Source organism: Oncorhynchus mykiss, chromosome 21 (genome assembly GCF_013265735.2).
Source record: "Oncorhynchus mykiss isolate Arlee chromosome 21, USDA_OmykA_1.1, whole genome shotgun sequence".
NCBI classification, from domain to species: Eukaryota; Metazoa; Chordata; class Actinopteri; order Salmoniformes; family Salmonidae; genus Oncorhynchus; species Oncorhynchus mykiss.
Window position 1 is genome coordinate 26,991,108 of NC_048585.1, and position 16,937 is coordinate 27,008,044.

General features: G+C 47.0%; 1 protein-coding gene across 2 annotated transcripts in view; it reads left to right on the forward strand.

Annotated features, from left to right (window-relative positions):
- kcnd2 (potassium voltage-gated channel, Shal-related subfamily, member 2) overlaps positions 1-16,937 on the forward strand; it is a 150,599-nt gene that overhangs the window by 128,812 nt on the left and 4,850 nt on the right. Inside the window, exons 3-6 of one of the 2 annotated variants that reach the window (XM_036957498.1) lie at positions 5,338-5,500; positions 13,297-13,395; positions 14,647-14,742; positions 15,003-15,244. In XM_036957498.1, the coding sequence (XP_036813393.1) occupies positions 5,338-5,500; positions 13,297-13,395; positions 14,647-14,742; positions 15,003-15,244 (600 nt within the window). The remainder of the gene's footprint in view (positions 1-5,337; positions 5,501-13,296; positions 13,396-14,646; positions 14,743-15,002; positions 15,245-16,937) is intronic. The other variant, XM_021577352.2, reaches the window with a different exon arrangement.

Sequence of the window (16,937 nt, forward strand, 5' to 3'; positions counted from 1 at the left end):
CTAGAGTGCGTGTGGGCACCTTTCTGTGATTTCCTTTGTGTTTACCTCATTAAAGCACCACCACGCACACAGCCCATCCAGTCCCATTCACCTCCCCCTTGTCGTCCATTTCTCCTTTCCTCTAATCCTCTCTCCTCTGTCCTCTCAGTCAGTAAACAGCTTTTGTTGGTAGAAAACGGTAAAGGGCTAGAGCCTGTCCTCTCTGGCGCAGCGAGCATAGCAGCGCTGATCCGTCGCCCCTGTGTTAGCGTGGCCGTCTGTCCGCCCATCCGCCTGTCTACTTGTCACTGCGCTGTCGTTAAAACCGCCAGGGTCGCGGGGTTAATTGGCACACTGTCATATTGAATTGCGGCAGAGAGAGACAGGGAACAGAGACAGACAGAGAGCAGAGAGAGAGAGAGAGGATAGAGGGGAGAGATTAGAACCAACACACACACACACACACACACACACATAGCACTGTAATATCGAACCTATCTGATTCATCCATTGAGCTTAGAGCAGAGAAGCGGGGACTCATTGTAAGCAGGTAATCAAGCATTAGTCATTCATTATGTACAAAGCTATGTTATCACAGAGTGGGCGGCTGATACACATTCAGAATGGATACCAATCTAATTAGCCCATATTAGACCTTAGGCAGGGGCCTTTGTCTGGCTCCGATCATGTCCCTGGTAGTTCTTGTGTTCTGGAGTGGTCAAGGTCTCTCTAAAGAATACATTGTGTGGTAAGGAGAGGACACATCCAAGCTGCCAGAGAACAGGAGGGATGCTACCTTAGTACAGACACAGGAGGCAGAGAGATGGAGGAGGGGTGAGAGAAGTAGGAGGGAGGGGAAGGACACTGCTACTGCGGTCTGTTCTGGTTGTCCAAGGCAACTGTGGCACCTTGGCAGGAGGGACATTTGGGGGGGGGGGGGGGGGGGGTACAGACACAGACAGTACCCATGCTGTTGGCTCTCTCCTCTATTTATGCCTCCCTCTATCTTCTGCCCTCCAGTCTCTCTCTCTCTCTCTCTCTCTCTATAAATATATATATGCTGTATACAGTATATATCTCCGTCCCTCTCGCCTCGCTCTCTATCTATATCCCCTCTCTTTCCATCCTTCTTTATCTTGCTCTCCCTCTCTAGCGTTGGGAGAGCCCTTGAGCAAGTCAGTTAACCCCCAACAACAACTGCTCCCTGAGCCTCACTGCACCTCTCTGATTCAGAGGGGTTAAGATAAATGTGGGAGACACATTTCGGTTGAATGCGTTCGGTTGTGCAACTAACTAGGTATCCCCTTTCCTGCTCTCTCTCTCTCTCTCTCTCTCTCTCTCTCTCTCTCTCTCTCTCTCTCTCTCCATTACCCTCCCTCTCTCCCTCTCTCTCTCTCTCTCTCTCCACTACCCTCCATCTCTCTCTCTCTCTCCATTACCCTCCCTCTCTCTCTCTCTCTCTCTCCATTACCCTCCATCTCTCTCTCTCTCCATTACCCTCCCTCTCTCTCTCTCTCTCTCTCTCTCTCCATTACCCTCTCTCTCTCTCTCTTTCTCTCTATATATCCCTCTCCCTCTCTCTCTCTCTCTCCATTACCCTCCCCCTCTCTCTCTCTCCATTACCCTCCCTCTCTCTCTTCCTTTCCACCCCCCCTCCCCTCTTCTTCTATCTCTCTTCATGGTTAATTACAGTAACGTAATGGGAGAATTTTACTCCTTTGTTTGTGTGTAATTATGGTACAGTCTTTCATGTGCTGAGAAGATGAGCCCTGCAGCTCTTCTTAGTAATTAAATTACATTCACAAGGAGATACACTTGTACTAGAACTCATATCTAAAACACATACCCATATACCCAATAACTCATATCTAAAACTCATACCCATATACCAAATAACACACATCTAAAACTCGTACCCATATACCCAATAACTCATATCTAAAACTAACTCATATCCATGCTCATGTCTAAAACTCATACCCATATACCCAATTACTCATATGTAAAACTCATACCCGTATACCAAATGACTCATATCTAAAACTCATACCCATATACCCAATAACTCATATCTAAAACTCATACCCATATACCCAATAACTCATATCTAAAACTCATACCCATATACCCAATAACTCATATCTAAAACTCATACCCATATACCCAATAACTCATATCTAAAACTCATACCCATATACCCAATAACTCATATCTAAAAGTAACTCATATCCATGCTCATGTCTAAAACTCATAACAGACTCGTATCTAAAACTCATACCAGACTTGTATCTAAAACTCATACTCCCATTCTCATACTTAAAGCTCATACTCTAACAGTTACAGATATTATTTAAAATAAGGATGTTATAAACTCATACCCACATCTAAAACCCAAACCAAAAATTCATATCTAAAACCCATATCTAAAACTCATATCTAAAACCCATATCTAAAACTCATATCTAAAACTCATATCTAAAACCCATATCTAAAACCCATATCTAAAACTCATATCTAAAACTCATATCTAAAACTCATATCTAAAACTCATATCTAAAACCCATATCTAAAACCCATATCTAAAACCCATATCTAAAACCCATATCTAAAACCCATATCTAAAACCCATATCTAAAACAGATATCTAAAACTCATATCTAAAACTCATATCTAAAACCCATATCTAAAACCCATATCTAAAACCCATATCTAAAACCCATATCTAAAACCCATATCTAAAACTCATATCTAAAACCCATATCTAAAACTCATATCTAAAACCCATATCTAAAACCCATATCTAAAACAGATATCTAAAACTCATATCTAAAACCCATATCTAAAACTCATATCTAAAACTCATATCTAAAACTCATATCTAAAACCCATATCTAAAACTCATATCTAAAACTCATATCTAAAACTCATATCTAAAACTCATATCTAAAACTCATATCTAAAACCCATATCTAAAACTCATATCTAAAACCCATATCTAAAACTCATATCTAAAACTCATATCTAAAACTCATATCTAAAACTCATATCTAAAACCCATATCTAAAACTCATATCTAAAACTCATATCTAAAACCCATATCTAAAACTCATATCTAAAACTCATATCTAAAACTCATATCTAAAACCCATATCTAAAACCCATATCTAAAACAGATATCTAAAACAGATATCTAAAACTCATATCTAAACTCCAACTTGTATCTAAAGGGGGAGTAGGCCTACTATATACTCCTATTCAAACCACACTTTGAGCTCATACAGTTGAAGTCGGCAGACATCAGTCAGGAAGTTAAAAGCTTGGTCGTAAACGGGTCTTCCAAATGGACAATGACCCCAAGCATACTTCCAAAGTTGTGGCAAAATGGCTTAAGGACAACAAAGTCAAGATGTTGGAGTGGCCATCACAAAGCCCTGACCTCAAACCTACAGAACATTTCTGGGCAGGACTGAAAAAGCATGTGCGAGCAAGGAGGCCTGCAAACCTGACTCGGTTACACCTGCTCTGTCAGGAGGAATGGACCAAAATTCACACAACTTATTGTGGGAAGCTTGTGGAAGGCTACCTGAAACGTTTGACCCAAGTTAAACAATTTAAAGGCAATGCTACCAAATACTAATTGAGTGTATGTAAACTTCTGACCCAGTGGGAATGTAATGAAATAAATCAAATCTGAAATAAATAATTCTCTCTACTATTATTCTGACATTTCACATTCTTAAAATAAAGTGGTGATCCTAACTGACCTAAGACAGGGAATTTTTACTCGGATTAAATGTCAGGAATTGTGAAAAACTGCGGTAATGACATCACTCATCAAACAGGAATCTCTCTGTGTGTTGAAGATCTCCAGGCCCGGCTGTGAGGGTGTGTTGCCATGGTTTCAGGGGTTGCCGTGGTTGTAAATCGGTGGGCTGACTCACTGAGTGGAGGTCAGACAGACAGTGGTGGGATTTACTGAAACCCCTGAGAATACTGAAACCCCATTTACTGACAGAGAGGGCTTCTGGAGGCCATGCAGGGGAGTGTGTGTGTGTGTGTGTGTGTGTGTGTGTGTGTGTGTGTGTGTGTGTGTGTGTGTGTGTGTGTGTGTGTGTGTGTGTGTGTGTGTGTGTGTGTGTGTGTGTGTGTGTGTGTGTGTGTGTGTGTGTGTGTCTGTGTGTGTGTGTCTGTGTGTCTGTGTGTGTCTGTGTGTGCATGTTAGTTAGCATTTGTGAGTGCAGCCCAGTATCTAGAGGCCAAAACCTTCACCCAAATCCCTAACTAAGCACATTCTAACAGCTCTGGGGTGAGAAAGAGGGAAACGGAAAAACACTCTCAGCGCTATGATATAGCTCTATCCATGTTTGCCTACAGATGGTTTGGAGGCTCTCTGTTTGTTTGGGACTGTGCTACTCTGTCATTAGGCTCGCTCTAAAGACCATTCCGGCACTTCCAAAAGAAACACTCCGGTACTTTGTGTTCCCACTTCCCTGTGTCTGACAATGGGAATACAGCGAGGGGGAATGGGCTGGATGAGAGGGTGAAAAGGAAAGGGGGGGATTGTGGTGGTGTCCAATAATGAATGAGACGTGTTTTTAAAGAGGGGGAAAGAAAGAGGGAGGAAGGGGAAATGAGGAGGATATAGCAGAAAAGAAACTAGGCCAAGAGACCATTCACCAGAGAGATGATTTGTGCTTGGCATTTTCTGTGTCATTTTGGACTTTTAAATAAACTGGGTTCTTCCTTTTCAGAAGTTTTCCGCTTTGAAATTTTCTAAAAGTATTTACCACGGGGTAATGCATTATAGGCCAACACTACAGCAAACATAAAATAAGTTATAAATAAGTCATAATCATAACATTTAATATCTACAGTGTCTTCCATCATGTATAATGTGCAGGCCAGGGGTGGGTGCTCGATGGCTCTCTAGTGCCATCAAGTGGTTATATACTGTACTGTATCTGAGTTTACCCATTCTAATCTACGCATGGTAAAGATGACCATGACAAGACAATGGCCTACTAGGAAATGGTTGAATGTTCTCTAAAATGACGCACTCAATGTTGAGTAAGTGTGTTGGTTTTCTGATTGAAGATGGGTCCTATATGCTCACAGTGTTGCTGCCCCCAAAGACAGTCCCTTATGTTCTATTCATTTAATAACCATTGTCCAGCTCCTGTCATCACTTTGGATGTGAATAAAACCCCCACCCTTAAGTCCTAACTTCTCTCTCTCCTTCTCTCTCCTTCTCTCTATTTCTCTATTTCTCTCTCACACAAACACACACTCTCTCTCTCTCTCTCTCTTTCTCTCTCTCTCTCTCTCTATGTCTCTCTCTCTCTTTCTCTCTCTGTACAGATATGGAGACATGGTTCCTAAGACCATTGTAGGGAAGATCGTTGGTTCTGTCTGTTCTCTGAGCGGTGTGTTGGTCATCGCCCTGCCCGTGCCCGTCATCGTGTCCAACTTCAGCCGCATTTACCACCAGAGCCAGCGGGCAGACAAGAGACGCGCCCAAAAGGTACCCAACAATGTCCCACCCTCATGCCTGCCATGACACCATAGGTCTTGGGCCATAAAGGTCATGAACCCTGACCTGGAAGGGTCCAGCAGAGCAGAGTCCAGCAGAGCTGTATGTGGTTGCGGCAATGTCCAATGTCTGTGTGTGTCCGAGAATGGAATGGAACTCGCAAACATGCTGCTATGCACAGATACATACTGTACACACACTCCAGCAGAGATGGAAACAGCAGAGAGTGAGTTGGTGGGGGGGGGGGGGGGGTAGACACAGAGTGTATTGAAGAGCACATGGAAGTGTTACGGTGCGTGAATGAGGACCCAAAAGCGAATCAACTTAAACAGAGCTTCTTTAATTACCAAACATAGGTAGGCTCAGATGGACCGGCAGATTCCGACAGGACAGGACAAGGTTACAGCAAACATGACGACAGTCTGGTTCAGGCATGAATGACACAAACAAACAAGAATCCGACAAGGACAGGAGCAGAAACAGAGAGAGATATTGGGACCTAATCAGAGGGAAAAAAGGGAACAGGTGGGGAACGGGGTGAATGGGTAGTTAGAGGAGACAAGGGACAGCTGGGGGAAAGCGGGGGAGAAAAGGTAACCTAACACGACCAGCAGAGGGAGACAGGGTGAAGGGAAAGGACAGAGACAAGACAACATGACAGTACATGACAGTACCCCCCCACTCACCGAGCGCCTCCTGGCGCACTCGAGGAGGAAACCTGGCGGCAACGGAGGAAATCATCAATCAGCGCACGGTCCAGCACGTCCCGAGAGGGAACCCAACTCCTCTCCTCAGGACCGTACCCCTCCCAGTCAACTAGGTACTGATGACCACGGCCCCGAGGACGCATGTCCAAGATTTTACGGACCCTGTAGATAGGTGCGCCCTCGACAAGGATGGGGGGGGGGGGGGGGGGAAGACGAGCGGGGGCGCGAAGAACGGGCTTAACACAGGAGACATGGAAGACCGGGTGGACGCGACGAAGATATCGCGGAAGAAGAAGTCGCACTGCGACAGGATTAATGACCTGAGAGATACGGAATGGACCAATGAACCGCGGGGTCAACTTGCGAGAAGCCGTCTTAAGGGGAAGGTTCTGAGTGGAGAGCCAAACTCTCTGACCGCGACAATATCTAGGGCTCTTAGTTCTACGCTTATTAGCAGCTCTCACAGTCTGCGCCCTATAACGGCAAAGTGCAGACCTGACCCTCTTCCAGGTGCGCTCGCAACGTTGGACAAAAGCCTGAGCGGAGGGGACGCTGGACTCGGCGAACTGAGATGAGAACAACGGAGGCTGGTACCCGAGGCTACTCTGAAAAGGAGATAGCCCGGTCGCAGACGAAGGAAGCGAGTTGTGGGCGTATTCTGCCCAGGGGAGCTGTTCTGACCAAGACGCAGGGTTGCGAAAAGAAAGACTGCGTAAGATGCGACCAATAGTCTGATTGGCCCGTTCTGCTTGACCGTTAGACTGGGGGTGAAAGCCGGAAGAGAGACTGACGGAAGCCCCAATCAAACGGCAAAACTCCCTCCAAAATTGAGACGTGAATTGCGGACCTCTGTCCGAAACGACGTCTGACGGAAGGCCATGAATTCTGAAAACATTCTCGATGATGATTTGTGCCGTCTCTTTAGCAGAAGGAAGCTTAGCAAGGGGAATGAAATGAGCCGCCTTAGAGAACCTATCGACAACCGTAAGAATAACAGTCTTCCCCGCTGACGAAGGCAGTCCGGTGACAAAATCTAAGGCGATGTGAGACCACGGTCGAGAGGGAATAGGAAGCGGCCTGAGACGGCCGGCAGGAGGAGAGTTACCGGACTTAGTCTGCGCGCAGACCGAACAAGCAGCCACGAAACGACGCGTGTCATGCTCCCGGGTGGGCCACCAGAAACGCTGGCGAATGGAAGCAAGCGTACCCCGAACGCCAGGGTGGCCGGCTAACTTGGCAGAGTGAGCCCACTGAAGAACGGCCAGACGAGTAGGAACGGGAACGAAAAGAAGGTTCCTAGGACAAGCGCGCGGCGACGGAGTTTGAGTGAGTGCTTGCTTTACCTGCCTCTCAATTCCCCAGACAGTCAACCCGACAACACGCCCCTCAGGGAGAATCCCCTCGGGGTCAGTGGAGGCTACTGAAGAACTGAAGAGACGAGACAAAGCATCAGGCTTGGTGTTCTTAGAGCCCGGACGATAAGAAATCACGAACTCGAAACGAGCGAAAAACAGCGCCCAACGCGCCTGACGCGCATTAAGTCGTTTGGCAGAACGGATGTACTCAAGGTTCCTATGGTCAGTCCAAACGACAAAAGGAACGGTCGCCCCCTCCAACCACTGTCGCCATTCGCCTAGGGCTAACCGGATGGCGAGCAGTTTGCGGTTACCCACATCATAGTTACGTTCCGACGGCGACAGGCGATGAGAAAAATACGCGCATGGGTGGACCTTGTCGTCAGAGAGGGAGCGCTGAGAAAGGATGGCTCCCACTCCCACCTCTGACGCGTCAACCTCGACAACGAACTGTCTAGAGACGTCAGGTGTAACAAGGATAGGAGCGGATGTAAAACGATTCTTGAGGAGATCAAAAGCTCCCTGGGCGGAAACGGACCACTTAAAGCACGTCTTGACAGAAGTAAGGGCTGTGAGAGGAGCTGCCACCTGACCGAAATTACGGATGAAACGACGATAGAAGTTCGCGAAGCCGAGAAAGCGCTGCAGCTCGACGCGTGACTTAGGGACGGGCCAATCAATGACAGCTTGGACCTTAGCGGGATCCATCTTAATGCCTTCAGCGGAAATAACAGAACCGAGAAATGTGACGGAGGAGGCATGAAAAGTGCACTTCTCAGCCTTCACAAAAAGACAATTCTCTAAAAGGCGCTGGAGGACACGTCGAACGTGCTGAACATGAATCTGGAGTGACGGTGAAAAAATCAGGATATCGTCAAGGTAAACGAAAACAAAGATGTTCAGCATGTCTCTCAGGACATCATTGACTAATGCCTGAAAGACAGCTGGAGCGTTAGCGAGGCCGAAAGGAAGAACCCGGTATTCAAAGTGCCCTAACGGAGTGTTAAACGCCGTCTTCCACTCGTCCCCCTCCCTGATGCGCACGAGATGGTAAGCGTTACGAAGGTCCAACTTAGTGAAAAACCTGGCTCCCTGCAGGATCTCGAAGGCTGAAGACATAAGAGGAAGCGGATAACGATTCTTCACTGTTATGTCATTCAGCCCTCGATAATCTATGCAGGGGCGCAGAGACCCGTCCTTCTTCTTGACAAAAAAAAACCCTGCTCCGGCGGGAGAGGAGGAGGGGACTATGGTACCGGCGTCAAGAGCTACAGACAAATAATCTTCGAGAGCCTTACGTTCGGGAGCCGACAGAGAGTATAGTCTACCCCGGGGGGGGGTGGTTCCCGGAAGGAGATCAATACTACAATCATACGACCGGTGTGGAGGAAGAGAGGTGGCCCTGGACCGACTGAACACCGTGCGCAGATCGTGATATTCCTCCGGCACCCCTGTCAAATCACCAGGCTCCTCCTGTGAAGAAGAGACAGAGGAAACAGGAGGGATAGCAGACATTAAACATTTCACATGACAAGAGACGTTCCAGGAGAGGATAGAATTACTAGACCAATTAATGGAAGGATTATGACAAACTAGCCAGGGATGGCCCAAAACAACAGGTGTAAAAGGTGAACGAAAAATTAAAAAAGAAATGGTTTCACTATGATTACCAGAAACAGTGAGGGTTAAAGGTAGCGTCTCACGCTGAATCCTGGGGAGAGGACTACCATCCAGGGCGAACAAGGCCGTGGGCTCCTTTAACTGTCTGAGAGGAATGTCATGTTCCCGAGCCCAGGTCTCGTCCATAAAACAGCCCTCCGCCCCAGAGTCTATTAAGGCACTGCAGGAAGCTGACGAACCGGTCCAGCGTAGATGGACCGACAAGGTAGTGCAGGATCTTGAAGGAGAGACAGGAGTAGTAGCGCTCACCAGTAGCCCTCCGCTTACTGACGAGCTCTGGCCTTTTACTGGACATGAAGTGACAAAATGACCAGCGGAACCGCAATAGAGACAGAGGCGGTTGGTGATTCTCCGTTCCCTCTCCTCAGTCGAGATGCGGATACCTCCCAGCTGCATGGGCTCAGCACCCGAGCCGGCAGAGGAAGATGGTAGTGATGCGGAGAGGGAGGCGACGGAAAGCGCGAGCTCCTTTCCACGAGCTCGGTGACGAAGATCAACCCGTCGCTCAATGCGAATAGCGAGTTCAATCAAGGAATCCACGCTGGAAGGAACCTCCCGGGAGAGAATCTCATCCTTTACCTCTGCGCGGAAACCCTCCAGAAGACGAGCGAGCAAGGCCGGCTCGTTCCAGCCACTGGAGACAGCAAGAGTGCGAAACTCAATAGAGTAGTCTGTTATGGATCGATTGCCTTGACATAGGGAAGACAGGGCCCTGGAAGCCTCCTCCCCAAAAACAGATCGATCAAAAACCCGTATCATCTCCTCCTTAAAGTCTTGATACTGGTTAGTACACTCAGCCCTTGCCTCCCAGATTGCCGTGCCCCACTCACGAGCCCGTCCAATAAGGAGAGATATGACGTAGGCGACACGAGCAGTGCTCCTGGAGTAAGTGTTGGGCTGGAGAGAAAACACAATATCACACTGGGTGAGGAACGAGCGGCATTCAGTGGGCTCCCCAGAGTAACACGGCGGGTTATTGATTCTGGGCTCCGGAGATTCGAAAGCCCTGGAAGTGGCCGGTCGATCGAGGCGGAGATGGTGAACCTGTTCTGTGAGGTTGGAGACTTGGGTGGCCAGGGTCTCAACGGCATGTCGAGCAGCAGACAATTCCTGCTTGTGTCTGCCTAGCATCGCTCCCTGGATCTCGACGGCTGAGTGGAGAGGATCCGAAGTCGCTGGGTCCATTCTTGGTCGGATTCTTCTGTTACGGTGCGTGAATGAGGACCCAAAAGCGAATCAACTTAAACAGAGCTTCTTTAATTACCAAACATAGGTAGGCTCAGATGGACCGGCAGATTCCGACAGGACAGGACAAGGTTACAGCAAACATGACGACAGTCTGGTTCAGGCATGAATGACACAAACAAACAAGAATCCGACAAGGACAGGAGCAGAAACAGAGAGAGATATTGGGACCTAATCAGAGGGAAAAAAGGGAACAGGTGGGGAACGGGGTGAATGGGTAGTTAGAGGAGACAAGGGACAGCTGGGGGAAAGCGGGGGAGAAAAGGTAACCTAACACGACCAGCAGAGGGAGACAGGGTGAAGGGAAAGGACAGAGACAAGACAACATGACAGTACATGACAGGAAGATTACCAGGCTTTTGTGTTTGTGTGTGTGTGTACACACTCAGTGTGTGTGTGGGATAGTGTGTGGTTATGTGTGTGTGTGTGTGTGTGTGTGTGTGTGTGTGTGTGTGTGTGTGTGTGTGTGTGTGTGTGTGTGTCCTTGCTGTGATATATTAACCGTAATGGTCATACTGGACCACCCCGACTTCCACATCAATAATTAGAGCAACACCGAGACGTCTCTATGTGCAGTGTGGGCTACACAATGCACACATATCATATTACATGATCGTTCGCGGTTACTCCCTCACCCTTAAAGACGTCCTCCAGTGATTTTATTACTTTTCCTTTTGAAAAGCGATATCCCAAGTATGAATACAGTAAAAGTACACACACTAAACGGTAAAAAAAAAAAGTTTTCAGCAAAATAGTGTTTCTTAGACACAACTGCAAACTTCAAGGAGTTGGTCTGATGGTGCCGTTGTGATGTCATCGACCTCCCCTCTTGCTTGAGGAACAAGAGAGGAGCAATAGGACCAAAAGATGAAAGCCCCCCCCCCCCCCCCCCCCCCCCCCCCCACACACACACACACACACTTGTGTCTTGACTTACCTGGACCACTTATTGAGATGTATCTTTGATTAAGTAAATCAGGTGTTAAATGATTTGAAAAGTAGACTGGAGTAGACTTCGAGAAAGAGACAGACATGGACAGACGGACGGACGGACGGACAAACAGACACGAGGAAAGGGGGGAAAGATGAGGAGCGAGAGAGAATGGTGGGAGAGAGGGAATGTTGGGAGAGAGGGAATGTGGGAGAGAGGCAAGGAAAGAATGAGAGAGAGGGGGGAGAGAGGGAAGGAGAGAATGAGAGAGAGAGGGGAGAGAGGGAAGAAGAGAATGAGAGAGGGGAGGAGAGGGAGAAAATGAGAGAATGAGAGAGGGGAGGAGAGAGAGAAAAGGAGAGAATGAGAGAGAGGGGAGAGGGAGAGAAGGAGAGAATGAGAGAGATGGGGGAGAGAGGGAAGGAGAGAATGAGAGAGAGGGGGAGAGAGGGAAGGAGAGAATGAGAGAGAGGGGGGAGAGAGGGAAGGAGAGAATGAGAGAGAGGGTGGAGAGGAGGAGAGGGAGAAAAGGAGAGAATGAGAGAGGGGGGGAGAGAGGGAAGGAGAGAATGAGAGAGGGGAGGAGAGGGAGAAAAGGAGAGAATGAGAGGGGGGGGGGGAGAGGGAGAGAAGGAAGATAACTCTTGCCCCTGTTGAGCATCCAGTTAGTAGCTCCCTCCCAAGAACAACAATCTGTTTTTCCATTTCAGAGGGATGATGACTGAGCTCTGGGGTTTGACTGGAAACATGGATGTTAGACAGAGATACAGGGATTGCTTGTGTGTGTGTGTGCTACTGAACCTCGCTCTGTATTCCTCTATTTTATTCTATTGAACCTTTATTTAACTAGGCAGATAAAACACATCCTTATTTACAATGACTGCCTACCAAAAGGCAAAAGGCCTCCTTCAGGGACGGAGGCTGGGATAAAAAAATAAATAAAAAAAATGTTTTAAATGAAATTAAAATATAGGACAAAATACACAACACAACGAGACAACACAACACTACATAAAGAGAGACCTAAGACAACAACATAGCATGACAGGAACACATGACAACACAGCATGGTAGCAACAACATGACAACAACATGGTAGCAACACAACATGGCAGCAGCACAACATGGTAGCAGCACAAAACATGGTACAAACACTATTGGGCACAGACAACAGCACAAAGGCACAAAGGGCAAGAAGGTAGAGACAACAATATATCACACAAAGCAGCCACAACTCTCAGGAAGAGTGTCCATGATTGAGTCTTTGAATGAAGAGATTGCGATAAAACTGTCCAGTTTGAGTGTTTGTTGCAGCTCGTTCCAGTCGCTAGCTGCAGCGAAATGAAAAGAGGAGCGACCCAGGGATATGTGTGCTCTGGGGACCTTTAACAGAATGTGACTGGCAGAACGGGTGTCGTATGTGGAGGATGAGGGCTGCAGTAAATATCTCAGATAAGGGGGCAATGCTGGTGCATGCATGTGCCTGTCTGTGCAAAGTGGATACCAAGTTATTTTATTCACCAACATTCACCATAAAAGAGAGTGGCCTTGGATGAATACAGCTGCAATACAAGGTTTTCATCTAGCCACTGTCAGATAGTGGGATTTACAGACTTGGAATTTACATGTATTACTGGAGAACATATTTATAGTCTTTCAAGAGCAATGGGTCTCTCTGCTGTTTCTAGAGGCGTTCAGAAGTGGTATGGCTTTCTGTTTTTTATGCTCACACACTCACTCACTCACTCACACTCATTCACACACACCCACATACACGCACACTCACTCACACACACTCTCACACTCACACTCACTCACGCACACATTCAGTGGCAGGCTAAATGCACGTGTGGTTTTGTTCACAAACAGAAAACCAAGCTTGGTAGAATTGCCGCGAGGAAGAGTGGAGGGACTAACGCTTATTTGCAGTATAAAAGCAACGGGCTGCTGAGTGACCTCATCGACGAGGTAACCGTGGATCCGAGTGGTGTTCTTTTGATTTTATATTTTTTTTATTTTTTTTGGGGGGGGGGTCCGTGAGATGCCGGTTAGTGCATGCCGAAAACCCGATTTGGGGATGGGGACAAGGGGACGCCCCCTTCCCCTCTCTCTCATTCAGAGCTGTTACGTCTTCCATGGTGTCCCACCTAACGTCACTATTCACCCTCGACCACCACCACTCTCTCTCTCTCTCTCTCTCTCTCTCTCTCTCTCTCTCTCTCTCATTCTCTCTCTCACCCCACCAAGACTGCACTGGGGCTCTGGTGCCAACTAATGGAACTGGGGGTGAATGGCTCATACTACCGCTCTTCACCGGTGTCAGTGCATCCAATCCTTGAGGCTTGGCCACAAGGTGGGGGTGGGGGGGGGGGGGGTGGGGGCTCCCCTCACCTTCGAATGGTGAAACGGGTCCCTCTGCAACCACCCTCATCTCTACTTCTCTGTTCTTGTTCTTCTTCTCCTTTATCTGCTATTTCATTTCCATGTGTTTCTTTTTTTTCTCACGTGCATTTTGGACTGCCCACGTTTTAGCAAGGGCTATGGGTATGACATCATCAGAACGCGTCATGGATCGCCATCACATGGAGGAATGAGATGCATGTCATCAGCCAGCGACCGACGCCACATGCGGGGGCGGAGTCAAAGTGACGCAGTGAAGCTTATTGGAGGACGGTGTCCCACACATAAGTTCCAAGTTCTGAGTTCCAAATTCCACATGTCCGAAGAACAGGATTTTATAGACATTCCCCTTGGTTCATTCCTCTGCGTCTCATTGAATCCGGCCCAGTATGGAAAGGCTACGGTGGCTCTCGTGGGTCAAATGAGGCTTGAGTCAACACTGACCAACAGAAAAACAGAAAGACAGACACAAACATCAGGGCAAATAGGCCTACCAGTATACACATCAACAACAGACGTCTTGAAATGTTTTTGTTGTCGTTGAAAGGCTGAGTTTGAACCATTGAGTGATTGATCAAACACCATGGGAGGACATTGAGCTTGGAGGGGGGAGATCAATGGAGATGGACAGACCCTAATGTTCTCATAATGTTCCTGTGCCACAGCAGGAGGTTGCAGTAACGTTATGAGAGCATTATCCCCGTCCCTCTCTGTCTCCTGCTCTGGTTGGTTGGTCCCCTGTCTACCCCGTGGAAGGACATGTTTTGTAGTCTGTTTAAAGTGTTAATATGCGTCCATCTTTGTTTTTGTGCCCAAAAGGCATCAAAGGCAGCAGGCCAGGCGCTGGTGTGCAAGGCCAACCCCATGTTCGATACGCACCACAATCATCTATTGCACTGCCTGGAGAAGACCACGGTAAGAACAATGCTTTACAAATGACTGTGGTGGATAATAGGAAACATATCCACTGCTGTTATATATGTTCATGAAGAAGCAGAAGCCATGAATTAAGAGTAGAGTATGGTATACATATTAGGAAGTCATCAGATTTCAGGCAAAACTCCTAATACGGATGCCGTAGTCTGCACTTTTGTTTTGTCTCGATACTTGTCCACAAAAGTAACATGTGGTCTCTCTATCTCTCTCTCTCATTCCATTCTCCCCCTCTCTCTTAGAATCATGAGTTTGTGGATGAGCAAACGTTTGAGACCAGCCTACTGGAGGTTTCCATGGTGAAGCACCCTCCTCACTCCCCCTCCCTCTCCTCTGGCTCCTCCTCCCAAGGCCTGTCGTGCTGCTCGCGGCGCAACAAGAGGAAGAGCTTCAACGTGCCCAACTCCAACATGACTGGTGGGCATAGGAACAGCATCCAGGAGCTTAGCACCATCCACATCAGAGAGAGACCCATCACTAACAGGTACAGACATACAGTGCCTTGCGAAAGTATTCGGCCCCCTTGAACTTTGCGACCTTTTGCCACATTTCAGGCTTCAAACATAAAGATATAAAACTGTATTTTTTTGTGAAGAATCAACAACAAGTGGGACACAGTCATGAAGTGGAACGACATTTATTGGATATTTCAAACTTTTTTAACAAATCAAAAACTGAAGAATTGGGCGTGCAAAATGATTCAGCCCCCTTAAGTTAATACTTTGTAGCGCCACCTTTTGCTGCGATTACAGCTGTAAGTCGCTTGGGGTATGTCTCTATCAGTTTTGCACATCGAGAGACTGAACATTTTTCCCATTCCTCCTTGCAAAACAGCTCGAGCTCAGTGAGGTTGGATGGAGAGCATTTGTGAACAGCAGTTTTCAGTTCTTTCCACAGATTCTCAATTGGATTCAGGTCTGGACTTTGACTTGGCCATTCTAACACCTGGATATGTTTATTTTTGAACCATTCCATTGTAGATTTTGCTTTATGTTTTGGATCATTGTCTTGTTGGAAGACAAATCTCCGTCCCAGTCTCAGGTCTTTTGCAGACTCCATCAGGTTTTCTTCCAGAATGGTCCTGTATTTGGCTCCATCCATCTTCCCATCAATTTTAACCATCTTCCCTGTCCCTGCTGAAGAAAAGCAGGCCCAAACCATGATGCTGCCACCACCATGTTTGACAGTGGGGATGGTGTGTTCAGCTGTGTTGCTTTTACGCCAAACATAACGTCTTGCATTGTTGCAAAAAATTCAATTTTGGTTTCATCTGACCAGAGCACCTTCTTCCACATGTTTGGTGTGTCTCCCAGGTGGCTTGTGGCAAACTTTAAACGACACTTTTTATGGATATCTTTAAGAAATGGCTTTCTTCTTGCCACTCTTCCATAAAGGCCAGATTTGTGCAATATACGACTGATTGTTGTCCTATGGACAGAGTCTCCCACCTCAGCTGTAGATCTCTGCAGTTCATCCAGAGTGATCATGGGCTTCTTGGCTGCATCTCTGATCAGTCTTCTCCTTGTATGAGCTGAAAGTTTAGAGGGACGGCCAGGTCTTGGTAGATTTGCAGTGGTCTGATACTCCTTCCATTTCAATATTATCGCTTGCACAGTGCTCCTTGGGATGTTTAAAGCTTGGGAAATATTTTTGTATCCAAATCCGGCTTTAAACTTCTTCACAACAGTATCTCGGACCTGCCTGGTGTGTTCCTTGTTCTTCATGATGCTCTCTGCGCTTTTAACGGACCTCTGAGACTATCACAGTGCAGGTGCATTCATGCGGAGACTTGATTACACACAGGTGGATTGTATTTATCATCATTAGTCATTTAGGTCAACATTGGATCATTCAGAGATCCTCACTGAACTTCTGGAAAGAGTTTGCTGCACTGAAAGTAAAGGGGCTGAATAATTTTGCACGCCCAATTTTTCAGTTTTTGATTTGTTAAAAAAGTTTGAAATATCCAATAAATGTCGTTCCACTTCATGATTGTGTCCCACTTGTTGTTGATTCTTCACAAAAAAATACAGTTTTATATCTTTATGTTTGAAGCCTGAAATGTGGCAAAAGGTCGCAAAGTTCAAGGGGGGCGAATACTTTCGCAAGGCACTGTACATGCAGTGTACACACACATGAACAGTATCTTCTCTATTTTCACAAATGATTTCCCACTT